The sequence below is a fragment of the Equus przewalskii genome, chromosome 21 (genome assembly GCF_037783145.1).
Source record: "Equus przewalskii isolate Varuska chromosome 21, EquPr2, whole genome shotgun sequence".
NCBI classification, from domain to species: Eukaryota; Metazoa; Chordata; class Mammalia; order Perissodactyla; family Equidae; genus Equus; species Equus przewalskii.
In genome coordinates this window covers 13,184,377-13,198,111 of record NC_091851.1, presented here as the reverse complement: position 1 = coordinate 13,198,111, position 13,735 = coordinate 13,184,377, and the positions used below count along the sequence as shown (strand labels likewise).

Genomic DNA, 13,735 nt, shown 5'->3' with positions numbered 1-13,735 from the left:
TATGAACTCCATCATCATTATCTTTGATAACCCAGTGATCAATAAACAAAGTGTATCCTAGTGTATTAGAAAATGTGAAAGCTATTACTTGAGCCAGTCTGCATTTAAACATACACTTGGGGATTTTTCTAGATTTGCCAGAGGGGTAGGAAGAAGGGAGGGTAGCACGTTCTCCTTTTTCAGGTAGAGGAAATGTAGCAAAGGGAATTTGGAAGAAACCGTGTCAAAACAAAAAAATCTCTCTTTGTTTTAGCGTGAAAAGAACTGAAACAAAAAGCGTCGTGAGCAAATCACAGAGCAGCAGGGACGTTGTGGGAACATCTAGTGACTCAGTGATTGCAGAGATAGCAAGGAGGAGGGGTGACAGTCAGCCTTCATCCAGTCCCCCATCCAAGTCCACGGGACAAGCAAAGGATTACATAAAGGCAGCTGAGAGCCACTGGGGTCTTCCTGTTCAAAAGCTGGAAAATGTTCATCAGACCCAGCCAGAGGACACTAGCAGCCAGCAAAAACCTCATCCTGGGGAGCGGTTAGAGACAGGGCTTCTAAGCAGAAGCCCTGCCTGTAGCTGTGAGTCAGCATCACCAGGTCCAAGACAAAGTCCACAAGGGGCCGGAACACGACAGACACGCAGGAACTGCGGCTCTGTGGAAGACTTCGACCACCACAAGAGAGTTTCTCTTGGAAGTGATCAATTAGTCTCGAGAGAAATCATCATGGAAAGAGGCAAAGCTGTCAGCGTCTTGCCAACTTTGGAGCTGTCAGATCCAGGGTTACTTCTGAAACAAGATCTGGCAAAAACCACATCTAATGAAGAGTTGCATGTTTTGGAAAATCTCTCCTCCAGACATCTTATGAAAAGTAAGCCAGGGCAGGCACAGCAGACCGGCTCGGCCACAAACACTGGAAGATTATCTACAGTTCAGGGCAGCCCAGCCGAGAAAAGAAAGAAACGAAAGAGGCCGTTGACTTACTAAGGGGAATCTCAAAGTTATAGTCGAAGAGCTAGTGGCCAAACCTGTGAAAAATGAGCGGTGTACATGGATGCTGTGATTTTAAAGGAATTGGGATGATTGTTTTAAATAGAAATTATGTATCCACATTAGGGTTAGCTTTCAAAGCAGTCACTTCCAGGAGCCTATATGCCTGTTCTAACAACATTGCTCCTTTCTCATCATATTTTAAACTGTCTTCAGAAAATTATGTTAGTGATAAACAGCCATTCACCTTGTCAGGGATGGCACCATTCCTGAAAAAACTGAATGAAGAAACCATTCATGTGTCTCCTTGACACACCACCATACAGACCATGCGATGACTTCATAGAGATGGTGTCCCGGTGCTGCTGTTCACTTCTGGGGGTACAATTTATGCCCCTGCTCCTCAGCCTGAGGAGGACAGCAGTGAAGGAACAGGCTAGTGGTTCTCACCATCTGGTCCTGGCCCCAGCGTCATTCTCTGAAAACATGTTAGAAAGGCAGATCTTGAGCACCGCCCCAAGACCTACAGAATGAGAAACTGTGGGTGATTCCAGAAACACGCTCCAGTTTAAGAACAACTGGACTGATTGGAGGCTCTCTCGTGTTTATTTCCTCCAGCCTGGCTACGATGGCCGGCCTCCAGCTCATTAGCTGGGGCCCACACGTGGACACGCACACCATCATGCTCCCTCAAACTTGTAAAGAACCACTGTAGGAGTCACTGTGTCCCCAGGTTCTTAAGAATGGCAGCCATGGCACCCAGGAGCTGTTAATTACCCTAAGAATTGCGTGACATTTATATATAATTCAGCCCAGTATTAGGGGAAGACATGGAAGAGGCTTGTTCTTGCTTGCAGCTCAGGCATAGCCCTGACCTTGCCTCCACCTCTAAGATTTTGGTTAGGTTCGGAACAGACCAGAACCCAAGGGGAACTCAGTGGCCAGAGTTTCCAGTTTCCCATTTGAAGGCTTCACAGGCAGTTTAAATTTCAGAACAGGAGCCTTCCATTTGCAGTATCACCCACTAATGTCTCCAGTGAGCTTGCTGAAATGTCACATAGTGAATCACAGCAATGACTTATTTTGGATGGACACCTACTAAAGATTTTCTTAACCTAGTTTCATCCTAAAATAGGGGAAAACTCATATTCAAAGGCCACCCATCAAATATATCTTTTTTTCTGCCTAACTTTGGGTGGTCCATTGAAGTAGTACCTCCCTAGTAACAAGGAAAATCAAGTCTATTCCCAAAAGTGTTGGAGTTAGCAGAAAAATAACCCAGAAATAGCCCGATGAAATTAAAAAAATATGGAAACAGATAGAGGATAGGTTCATGCTTAGAACTAGTTAGTGGTTTCTCTCAGCTCACTTTGTCCTCCCCCAAGTCTCCTTTCCCCACTCATAGTGTAAGGTAAGAGTCAGTAAGAGGCAGCCGTGTTTCATGGTGCCATTTTGGGTCATGAAGTTCAGTCTTGGTCACCATGCCTGGCCATGGAGGTAGAAGCTATTCCTTTGATTTTCCAAACTGCCTGGAAACCTCTCCTCTTTCTGTGGTCCTAGCCTCACCACCCCCTCCAGGATCATGGCCCTGTCCACTGATGTCCATTCCTCTTTCCTCCTAGCTTTTTCCTGCCCCAAGCTGGTTCCAATCAAAGGATTCAGTAGGAGAAGAGGAACCCCAACAGAATACTAACCACAGTGCTCATCCAGTAGGGGTAGACTGCACAGAATGGAAAACTCCTGAGAAAGTGGTAGAACATCGATTTCCCTGGTCCATCATCATGGCCCCCACTCTTAGAGACGAGTATCCTAGATGTGCCCTTCACTGAAGACAGGACCACAGTGTGTCATCGAATCTTCTTAAACAAACAAGTTTTGGAACAGTTTAAATAGAGGACAAATTATAACCCAGGTAATAGGCCAAGAAATATAAACTCTCTGGAAAATAGTCCAGAATAAAAAAGACAGTCATTGCAGAACAATAGCTGCTGCCCGCCCCAGAACTCGAAGGAGATGTTTGAACTGGAGGCACCAAAGAAAGTTTTTATTTCATTAGTTAACCTGGGCCTGGTGGTTAGAGCCAATGCTTGTACTTTTAATGACTTTCTTTCAAGAAAAGTCTTGGCTTTCAAGTTTGGCTTTTTTGTGGAAGTAATAATTACTGTGATCTAAGAGAGAAAATAGCATCTTTGACTGTAGATTGATAGGGTATTTCTCACCGCCGTCATGTACATGGGATTTTAAAAGGATTAACGGAGGGAACAGCTCTCCGCTTCCACACTGTGGCATGTGTTCGAGGAATTTTGACATAAGCATTTTCCTCCCACATGTCTGAAACACCCCTGGATCTCTTGTTACTTGAGTGGTTGTGTGATGCTTTGGATATTTGGACGTAAAAGGGAAAAATGGCTGCCAGGTTTTTTTGTTGCTTATTAGGTGGGAAATGAAGACTTCTCTACTGCTGGAAGTGGTATGTGTTTTGAAATTCTTAATAATTCAGTATCTGAAAAGCTGAGACCCTGTCAATATTCTTAGTCAAAAAGAATAAGTTCTTCAGCCACTTACTTAATAACCCCAATTAAATGGTACTCACGTCCCTGGAGCTCTGATGCGTGAAGAAATGTGGATCCAATTCGATTAATGTTATAACTTTGAACTCTCCAACTTTTTCAGTGTCATGGCTTCTAAGTCACCTCCACATGCTTTCAAATGACTTTTTGGTAGATAGGTAGATTTGGTAGATTGGTGTTGGGTTTTTGGGTTTTTGTTAATGTCTGTAAACAACAAATATCTGATAACAGTCAGTGTGATTTTTCTTTTCTTTGCCACTGGACAGTAACTGCCATCCAGATACGCATGTAAATTGCTAAACGCAAAGGAGCAAACGTTTAGGGAGAGAGGAGTGCTACAGCTTTTTTGTTCATTTATTTTAATATTCAAGAAGAAGGAAAATGTATTTGATTTTATAAAAAAGAATCATAGAAACTCTCTGTATTTTGATTTGTGGAGAATATAGCTTCTCTCTCAATGAGGTATCTCAAGAAATATCTTGGGGACAACAAGAGGATCACTGTTAATTTGCTTTTGGTGTCATGTTTGGGTTTTAGCTTGAATTATTGTGCATATCAGTGGCCTTTGATTTCAGAAAGAGCTTGGTGAGGGCAGAGCACAGAAGGGAAGGAAACCTCTGTGCCCAAAAGAATGGCCTCGGGTCACAGTGTCGCCATTCCCAATTTGCTTCAATTCCTTCTTGTCAGGCCCCACTGTAATAATACAAAATTCGAGTGAGTGGCCCTCCTTTTGAGGTAACAAGTGGCTTTCCTAAGAGCCACGGGTTCTCTTTTCATCATGCTATGACTTGAATATGGAAATCATTTTCATTTCTTCTTTTCTCTTATGAGGAAATTTCCATTCTTGATTTGTCAAAACGAAAGAGTTCATTCCTTGTTATTGAAACACTAATGAATTGAAACACGTTGGAGCAAGTAAAATATCAAAATTAAGCTGATTTCTGTTAAATACTTTAAAGCCTTCCCTTAGTACAGAATGAAGTTACTTCAGATAATTACTCAGGACAGAAGTCTAACCATATATATCATTGGTATTACAATTTAATGATACGATTAAATTCTTAGAAGTCTGAGGAACTCATGTAATTTTGTTTCTATATTTAACAAGACAACGAACAAACTTATGACAACGTGTAGCTTAACAGAGGGGACTCAAGTGGGTCAAATTATTGCTTTTGTCAAGAACTACTCAGTCCTGGGCTTGAATTTAATCACATTCAAATAAGCTTTATTATGTCCCATAATATTACCGTGTGTTACCTTATAATTGCCATTACAGTTATTCATCAAAAATCTTCATTCTTTAATTAAACAAAAACCAGTAAAACCATACATTTGACCGTAAAGCATCTGATCCGGTGACTGAGGATGTGGATTTGACAGACCCCCACAATACCTTTCTTCAGTCAAGTGAGAAAGCCTAACACTGTGATAATCACCAGGAGAGCTCTTGTTTCCATTGGCCTGTCTTCTCATTTGTTTCATTTAAACTATGTAAATAGTTGTACATGCCAAGGGGGTGAAAGTAGTATGTAGTGGAAGTGAAACTGTTTTATGAATAAAAAGTAAAATTGTTTTAAAAAATTAAATTGGTGTCTGTCCCTTTTCTTCAAAACAAGTGAACTGACCCTAAGGAATATACATCCAAAATGCCCTTTTCTGAACATACTATTTAAAATTATATTCTATTTGCTAGAGACTTTTCTCATCCTTGAAGCAATTCTGAGAAATGCCTCATTAGGCGATTTCGTCATTGTGCGAACATCACAGAGTGTACGTACACAAACCTAGGTGGTATAGCCCTACTACACCCCTGGACTGTATGGTACTAATTTTATGGGACCACCGTCGTATATGCGGTCTGTCGTTGACCAAAACCTCATCATGCAGAGCATGACTGTAAGCAAAGGAGCTCTGTATTTGAACCATTGGCCTTAAAGATTTAGGTTTGGAAAACCCTGCGTGAGATGCTGTGATTAAATTGGTCCGTAAGATTTTGGGGTGGTCTTCACAAGGCAGATGCGTTCCCACTTCTGTTCTCAATTGTGAGCTAAGATAGACCCCTCTTGTGAGGGGTTAAAGTATGCGAACTTGACTCCTTTCCAGAGAATCTTGACATCTCCCAAGTGGATTCATTTCCATTTTCTAAGTGGATCTAGCCTTTGTTCAGCACTGAATAAAGTCCTAGGCGCACATTTTCTCTACATTGCTTTTTATGACAGGATCCCAGCCTCTCTAGTTGCTTATAAATATAGTTTACCTTTGGATCCTCCACATAATTTTTCAGAAGCGTTTCAATATCAGGTTGGAATAATGTATTCGAATAGCTGTTCGTGAAGTGCTGAGAACCACTGTAATCAATGAAGCAGAGCGCATCTCTTCTTAGTGTTTTGGTCGTGGCAGCTTACCATATGGCCTCGTCCACAGGAAGGATGCCCTGCCCTGGACCTGGGGCCTGGACTGGGGATCTGGAGACCGCATGATGGCATGGTGCTGCAAGCCACAAATCCTCTGTCCAGGCTGCTGCTTTGCCACTAATTGGCTTGTGTGTTTTAGGACAAGTCACTTAATGTCCCGGGCCTCAGTTTCTTCATTTGTCAGATAAAATTATCTCTAATATTTTAAGTGCCACACTTGGCTCTGTAGAGTCCTGAGGTAAACATACCACTCCTGTGTGTTAATTTCTCCATCCATTTCAAAACAGGTTCTTGACACTGGCCACATATTGGAATTACCTGGGTTGCTTCTAATTAAATTAGAATCCTGGAAATTTGGCCTGGATATTGGCAGTTTTAAAGTTCCTCAAATAACGATTCTCGTGAGAAGCCATAGTTAAGATCTATTGTTTAAAAATATGGGGTGGGGGAATTTAAGTACTGGATGCTAAAAGAGGCAAGGTCTGCTAAGAGCTGAGTATCCTTTAGAACAGGGGCTTTGTACCCCCTTTCAAATGAATGGAAAAGGCTGTGGTGACAAGGTGTCAATAGGAGGGCATGTTAATCATACAAAGAGATGTTTTTTTTCTCCTCGAGGCCCCTGGACATCAGTAATGCTGCTTTAGACCCCACACGTCAGAGCACAGCTTCATCTTCGCCAGCACGGAGACATTGTTACCCTCAGACAGAAGATGAGTTTTTAAAGCACCTAAATAATTGTCTGGGGCTTGCCTTTGATCCATGATCATTAATACCATTAATAAGCTCTCAAAAAGTGCGTGTGAATCTCGAGTTCACATTTGGCAGGGCAGTGGAAGAATGAACGCTTTTAAAATAGTTTGGCTCAGAAAGCGCATCTGAAATAACCCTGTGGGAAAATCAGGAGAATTTCTCATCCTCCGAAGGATTACCTAGGCTGAGATGCTGACCTCGTGTTTTCAGTTCAGTTACATTTCTTCAGACCTCATCTATTACCCAGCCTGATTTATTTTCGGGGGTGAGTAGGCTGTGGGAGGGGACTCTGGTGACGGACAGTTCTCATGTTTGCCTTTTGTCTTCTCCACAGTTCCCCAAAGATCATAACATATATATATTTCTTAAAAAAAAGACCAGCTTCTTCATGAGATTTACTGCAGCTTTTCTCTCAGAAATTAGAGCTGAAGAATTCTCTCCTCTTCAAGCTTGTGAGGCGACGAAGCCCCAGAAGGCCGGGTGTGCGCGGGGTGAGCAGAGCGCTGACCTCCGTCGGGGGAGAGGTCAGATCAGCACACAAGACTCAAAAGGGAGGAAGAAAAAGCAACTCCTCAGCGGGGAGTTTGACTTGCTTTAGGGCAGAAGAGCTTTTATAAATAAGTTCCCAGTCTCCCACGCCCTCTCGCAGGCTCTTCTGTTACTAGTCCTGTCTCTGTGCTTAGACACACACGCACCAACACACACACACACTCACGGACATAGACACAGCTCTTCACTCACTGCCTCTCATCCTTCTCTCCACCTGCCCCTCGAACTGTGGGATGGACTGGCAGACCCTTCACCGGAGGACGCAGGTGATGGATTGACTGGGAATTTTTCTAGGCCCAGTGGCTCTTAAGGCCTTTTCAGTCCCTCCTTAACATGCTCAGCTGGTGAGAAGAATGCAGAGGGCTCTTTCCCAAACCCACTGTGGGTGCCTGGGAGGATTAATATGAGCCCATCCATTCCTGTTGTCAGAGGGAGAAGGTGAAATGGTAAATTAGGGCGACCTCCAGCCTTGATGTGGCAGACTGGGCTGGGCGTTTGGGATATGTCCCAGTAGGAGGAGCCTGAAAGGACCTTCCTGTAATGATGCCAGAGTGAACTGGGGCTTGTGAAACAGCAGCACTGCTTTGATTTGTATATTCCCCTTAAAACGCTTCCCTGGTGAGCCTTTTCCCAGTGCCTTCTGCTCGGCTTGGTGACCACCCAGAGCAGCGTGGAGACTGCGTGGGCAGAGGCTGGGGCCCCTAGAAAAGCAGCCACAGGTGGCTCTCCAGTAAAAAGTGCCCCGTCAGTCTGAAAGCACTTCTGGGTGGAAGAACTCTCTGTGTTAGAGATGCAGGGGATCTGCTGTTGGGGCTCTTGTTTTGATGCTGATATTCTCCAGCTGGAAGAACCTTCTGGATCACACGTAAAATCTCTCTACAGGCTCAGAGTCAAGCAGACTGTCCATCCATCTGAATTTTCTACATCGAATTGGCCTTCCTTTCCCTTGAAGATAGTATTTCTCGGTACAGGTTTATCAAATTGTGTGTTCTGAGTCTCAGTTGTGGAAATGATTTTGGTGGCTGTTCCACATGTTTGTAAGGTCTAATTCCAGGTCTTGGTAATATTGTAGAAAAGCTCACTGAACTTGAGAGAAACCTGAACTTTCTGCCACCAGCTGTGCATGTCCACCTAGGCCAGCTGCCCAACATGTGAGGCAAACATAGGGAGAGGAGATGGTGGGAGAGACGACGGGGCTCTGTATTTAGAGGAAGCGGCCACTGTGCAGTGAGGACAGAGAAGAGAGAACTTCCTTGTAGGGAAAGGCTGGGGCGGGGGGCACATAGCAAAGTATTTCTGAGATGTCTCATCTACTGAAAACCTCATCAAGAAAACAGGAGTCAAGGGGGCCTGCCCTGTGGCGCAGCAGTTAAGTTTGCACGTTCCGCTTCGGCAGCCCGGGATTCACCGTTTTGGATCCTGGGTGCGAACCTATGCGCCGCTTGTCGAGCCATGCTGTGGCAGGCGTCCCACATATAAAGTAGAGGAAGATGGGCACGGATGTTAGCTCAGGGCCAGTCTTCCTCGACAAAAAAGAGGAGGATCGGCAGCAGATGTTAGCTCAGGGATAATCTTCCTCAAAAAAAAAAAAGAAAACAGGAGTCAAACATCACATTTCATAAGGAGAGAAAACTGGCCCAGGAGTTTGTGTCCTGGAGTCCTCCAAGGCCAGCACCTGAGCTTACCTCATTTGGCCCTAGTTTTATAAAACCAGGGGCGAGGGGGAGGGGATATAGAAGAAATAACTATGTTATTATTATTTAGAGGCTTTGGAGAGTTATCTGTAGTGGCAGACCATGCACTATTGTAGAATTTAACTGGGCACCAAGTATTTTGTGGTCCTGTAGTTTGTGCTTACCTTGAATGAGCTTTTCCTTCTGCTACGCAGGTAATAGGCACTGACTTGACTGGGGAGAGCTGACAATTTGTATAGTCAAAACCAAATATAGCACCTACAGGTGACAGGGTCTGGTACGACTCCCTTTACGGGGCCTGTATTAGTTTGCTGTTGCTGTGTAACAAATTGCCATCAACTTAGCAGCTTAAAACAACACAAACTGACTGTCTCATTCTTTCTGACACCTTTTAGCTGGGTCCTCTGCTCTGGGGTCTCATAAAGCTGGAATCAAGATGTCAGCTGGACCCTGTCCTCATCTAGAGGCTCAACCAGCAAAAGATCCACTTAGCTCCCTCAGGTTGTTGGCACAATTTTTTCCTTGCAGTTGGGAGCCTAAGGGTCCCATTGTTCTGCTGGTGGTTGAGTGGGGGGCGGGGAGGTGGGGGGAGAGTGGAGGTGTGGGGCAGGAAGGTGGCTCAGCTACCAGAGGCTGTTCTCAGGCCCTTGCCATGTGGCCCCTTTATGTCAATGGAGAAATCTCCCTTGTGCTGAATCTCTTTCACAGTTTTGAGCCTCTCTGCCCTCTCCTTCTGTGACCAGGCAGAGAAGACTCTCTGTTTTTAAGAGCTCCTGTGATTAGGTCAGCCCTAATTGGGTAATCTTCATATTTTAAAGCCAACTGATTTGGGACTTTATTTAGGCCTTCAAAATCCCCTCACAGCAGTACCTGGGTTAGTGTTTGATCAAATAACCAGAGGCCAGGAATCTTTGGTGGCCTTCCTGAGACCGCGTCTACCGTTAGATCCAACGGCCCTTAGCTCTTCTCTGAGGGGGGCCCAGTTTGATGGTGAGAACAGACACTGTCGTCAGAATCCAGCTGGATTCCTTATCTTTTAATGGACTCTGTATTGTGTCACGGGATGCTTAGAGAAATACAGAGAAAAGCGTTCTTTCTTCTTCCTGCAGCCCTGTTCATGAATAGTAACAGTGGCAAACATTTATTAGCACCATTTCACAGATAAGGAAACCGAGACGAAAACATTTTTGAAACTTTCCCAAGTAAGTGGCAGAGCCCAGAATCCAGGTCTGTTCGACCCCAAAGCCCAGAAACTCTGCCATTGGGCCACACTTGTGTGAGCCCAATGCCGCACAATACCAATGCCAGGAATCAGGAAGGAAGAGCTGTGATTGGAATCAAGGAAGTCTGGCTCTGGACTGCATGCCTGTCACCACTGGGCCTACAGCCTGGCTTTGCGCACTGAGGAGGTGAAAGTAACAGGCGACCGGTGGGGCCCATGTTAGGCAGAGTGCTCTGAAGGGAATGTTCGGGACCTCTTCTGAGTGTTGGACCAAGAACTCACAGGAAGTGCAGAAATAAGGGGAGCTGGATGTGGGGAAAGCCAGAGGTCGTGGTGTAGGCTTGCCCCCCACCTCCCATCCCTTCCCACTCCTTTTCCTTTCCCTCTCAGGTACTCCTTTCCTTAGTTTTGTGCAAACCTGTAGCTGTTTCACATTCGTGCTCTTCTTTTCAGTTTTATGCCTTGAATTCTTTCAAAAACACTTCCAAAAGCCATCGCTGCAAAGCCAGAGCCAGCCCCCCGAGAGTGTCTGGTGGTGAATGCCCCGAACTTGGAGGGTTTACATTTCTTTCTCTAGGACAGGGTTTTTCCAAGCGGTTCAGCGTGGGTGCCTCAGCGCATAGGAAACTTTTGCATAATATGTAATTCTGGCCTACCCTGACACGACAAACAGGTTAAAGATGACTTGTGGGATCCGCTCCTAATCCCTCAGCAGTGGGCGGGGAGAGCGCGGGGGAGTAGGCTTTCTGGGGTGTTGGGTGGAGGAAGCAGAGCTGCCCACAGGCAGTTCCAGGAACTCCCAGATCTGTCTGTGCTGGCCCAGCTACACACCGGACGTGGCGAACTTTATCACATTCAAGCTACTTGGATTTTGGTATTTTGAGACACTCAGGTGATCTTTCCCTGTTAACCTGGAAGTAGCCTGCCAGGGAAGCAGGAGTGGTCAGGGAATGTGGGATGAGGCCTGTTTATAGTTGCAATCACCTGACACTGGTTTGGACCCTCCCAACTGCGTTTCAGACAGAGAGAGCAGCACTATGCTGAAAACTCCTGTCAAGCATACGTGTGTGTCTATGTGCATGAGTGTGCATGCGTGTGCATGTGCAGGGAGAAGTAGGATGTAGTGAGGCTGTCAATTTCCTTTCTGCACCTCTTTTCCTGCAATTCATTTTATAATTCTATGAAGCAGAAACTAAAAAGGAAATCTGAAGCTGCCCAGAACAAAGGAGCCACCCACAAAGGGACGGGGCTTGTCTGCCTGTGGTTCGGAAAACACCTATTGCTCTCAGATTTATAAAGATGTCACTTTCTAGGCAAAACCTGGAGGAGGCAAAGCTCAGATCGACGAAACTGTCTTTGCAGCAGCTTCCTGTGGCCTCCCTTGAGGCTTTGTGTCCCCTTTTTAAAATTGCTGATCTCCCAACTCCTCACCTTTGAAAACCATGCCAAGGGGAGGATCCGAGCATAAACCTGCTGTCGGACCGCACAGCAAATTCCCAGAAAAGGCAGAAAACACAGCAGCGCAGAAAGCAGGGGCCTCAGGCTCCGGTCCTGGCTGTTGCTAACTCTCTGTATGACCTCGGATAAGTCCCCGAACCTCTCGAGGCCTCAGTTTCTCCTCTTGGGAAAGTCATGGGGGTTGGATCCTTTGAGCAGTAAGGTCTTCAATTGCATTAACAACCAGTGAATCTAAGATGAAGGCTTTCAACTGCACATTTCTCAGCAAGGATGAAATAAAGCAGCTTTTCAACTTCAAGTGTAAAACAGAGAGGGGGCCAACGCATTTGGTTGCCTGAGTAGTCATTAGGAAGCCAGCTGCAAACTTGTGTATTTCCCTCGGGGATCCTGGAGGAGCCCACTAGCCCCGCCAGGGGAGCTTCTCTTTAAAACAAAGCTGGTAGTTTCATGTTGCTGGCATCTGCTTCTGCTGTCAAGATAATTCAACCCTTGGTGCCCTGGTGTGGATATTTGCAGGGAGAGGGGATAAGATGGGGTGGGGTTGGGGCAGGCGGGCCTCCATTCGAGGTCCTTATTGGATTTAGGAGCCTTTACTCTCCAAGTTAACTTTCCCAGCTTGCATATCACAGGTTAATACCGGACCTGTGCATAATGATACATAATTTAAGACTTGTAAAAGCTGCCTAGGACTTGAAAGAAGCACATTCTAAGCCAGGAAGCTTGTGCCCGGCATGCAAGAGCAAGTAACACAGGTAGAATTTATGTCCAAAGTGAGGGAGCCACGCCCTCTTGACACGCTCTCAGAGGGTGCCATGCAGGTGTGCAGGCCCCTGTGCTGCCAGGGAGTGGTACCCGCAGCCCCGCAAGCGTCACCTGCACTTGCTCTTTTCTTTTAACAACCATTGGAAGGCAACTGTTCACAAAGGGAAATTCGTTATTTTTAATAGGCCCAGAAACATCTCGTGGATTTGAAGTGGCGCAACAAGATTGCCCTAATGGTTTCTAAACTTTGTTTTTAAGACTCCTGGGGCCAGAACCCTACAGAAGTGCCTTGGGGCACCCTTCTACCTCTGATAACCAAGCTGTCTGTTGGCATTGTGGTAGACTGACATGGCCCAAGCCGGGATGTTTGGCTGCTTGTGGGGTGGAAAAAAAATGTTAAGAAAAATAATTGTTGTTTTTGCAAACTATCTATTTAAAAACAGAACCTCAGGAAGCAGAGTTCTGTTCCAATGCTTGGATGAATCAGAGCTTACAAAGTATAAATACACATTAGCAGGAGGAGGCTTCCCATAACCCATGTGCTTGTGTGTCTTCCCAGACCAGGAACCTCTGAACTCCTGTTTCTCATTCCCAGTAGAGGCAAGAGAGAGAGCCGCAGTCGAAACGGAAATGATGGAACACTGCTCAGCCCAAGTTGCAAACCTCTGTAGGCATGTAGGACTTTTTTTTTCTTTAAAGGCACCCAGTTTTTAGCCACACACTTGCTCACTTCTGGGTAGACAGGTGTAGGCCGTTTAAGAAAGGGGGAAGCCCATGCTCTGGTTCCTTTGGCTCTTTGCTACCTAAGAAATAGCACCAAAGAAGTTAACTTTGACTCCCTGACCCCCGCAGATCAGCCAATAAACATGAGGCACTTAGACCACAACTTGCTCAAGGGGCAGTGTAATTATTTTACTTAAAAATGATGTCAGGTGGCAATTTAGCAACAAACTGGCTTCCAGGCTACTTAATTCAGTTTAACAAGGAGGACAAACATTGTAATTAATGTAGGGCTTGTACTTTGGTACTTTAGTAGAGTTCTCAAATTTTACTGTACAGAAGCTGGGGAGCAGAGGAGAGCTCGTTGAAAACAGATTCCCAGGCTCCACATGTGAACCGTGGGGGCAGGCCTGGGAATCTGTCTTTAAGAGAAACCTGCTTACAAGTTACGCTTCTGGTCATCACCCAGTCTCACTGGGCTTTTAGTCAGTTAAGATCTACTCCTCTTTTCTGTTCTAATTCCGTGGTGTCTAAGTCTAGAATGCCAGGACCGAGTTTCCCATCCTAGAACAACCAGCCTTGAGTTCATTCTTTCCCGGAGTTGTATGGTATA

At 45.4% G+C, this 13,735-nt stretch overlaps 1 protein-coding gene across 2 annotated transcripts in view; it reads left to right on the top strand.

The window, feature by feature from the left end:
* The window catches only part of SLX4IP (SLX4 interacting protein), a 185,070-nt gene extending 179,931 nt beyond the window's left edge, over positions 1-5,139 (top strand). For both annotated transcript variants that reach the window (XM_008521386.2, XM_070588824.1), the window contains one exon: positions 254-5,139. In XM_008521386.2, the coding sequence (XP_008519608.1) occupies positions 254-977 (724 nt within the window). In that variant the 3' untranslated portion in view covers positions 978-5,139. The remainder of the gene's footprint in view (positions 1-253) is intronic.
* The last annotated feature ends 8,596 nt before the right edge of the window (positions 5,140-13,735 follow it).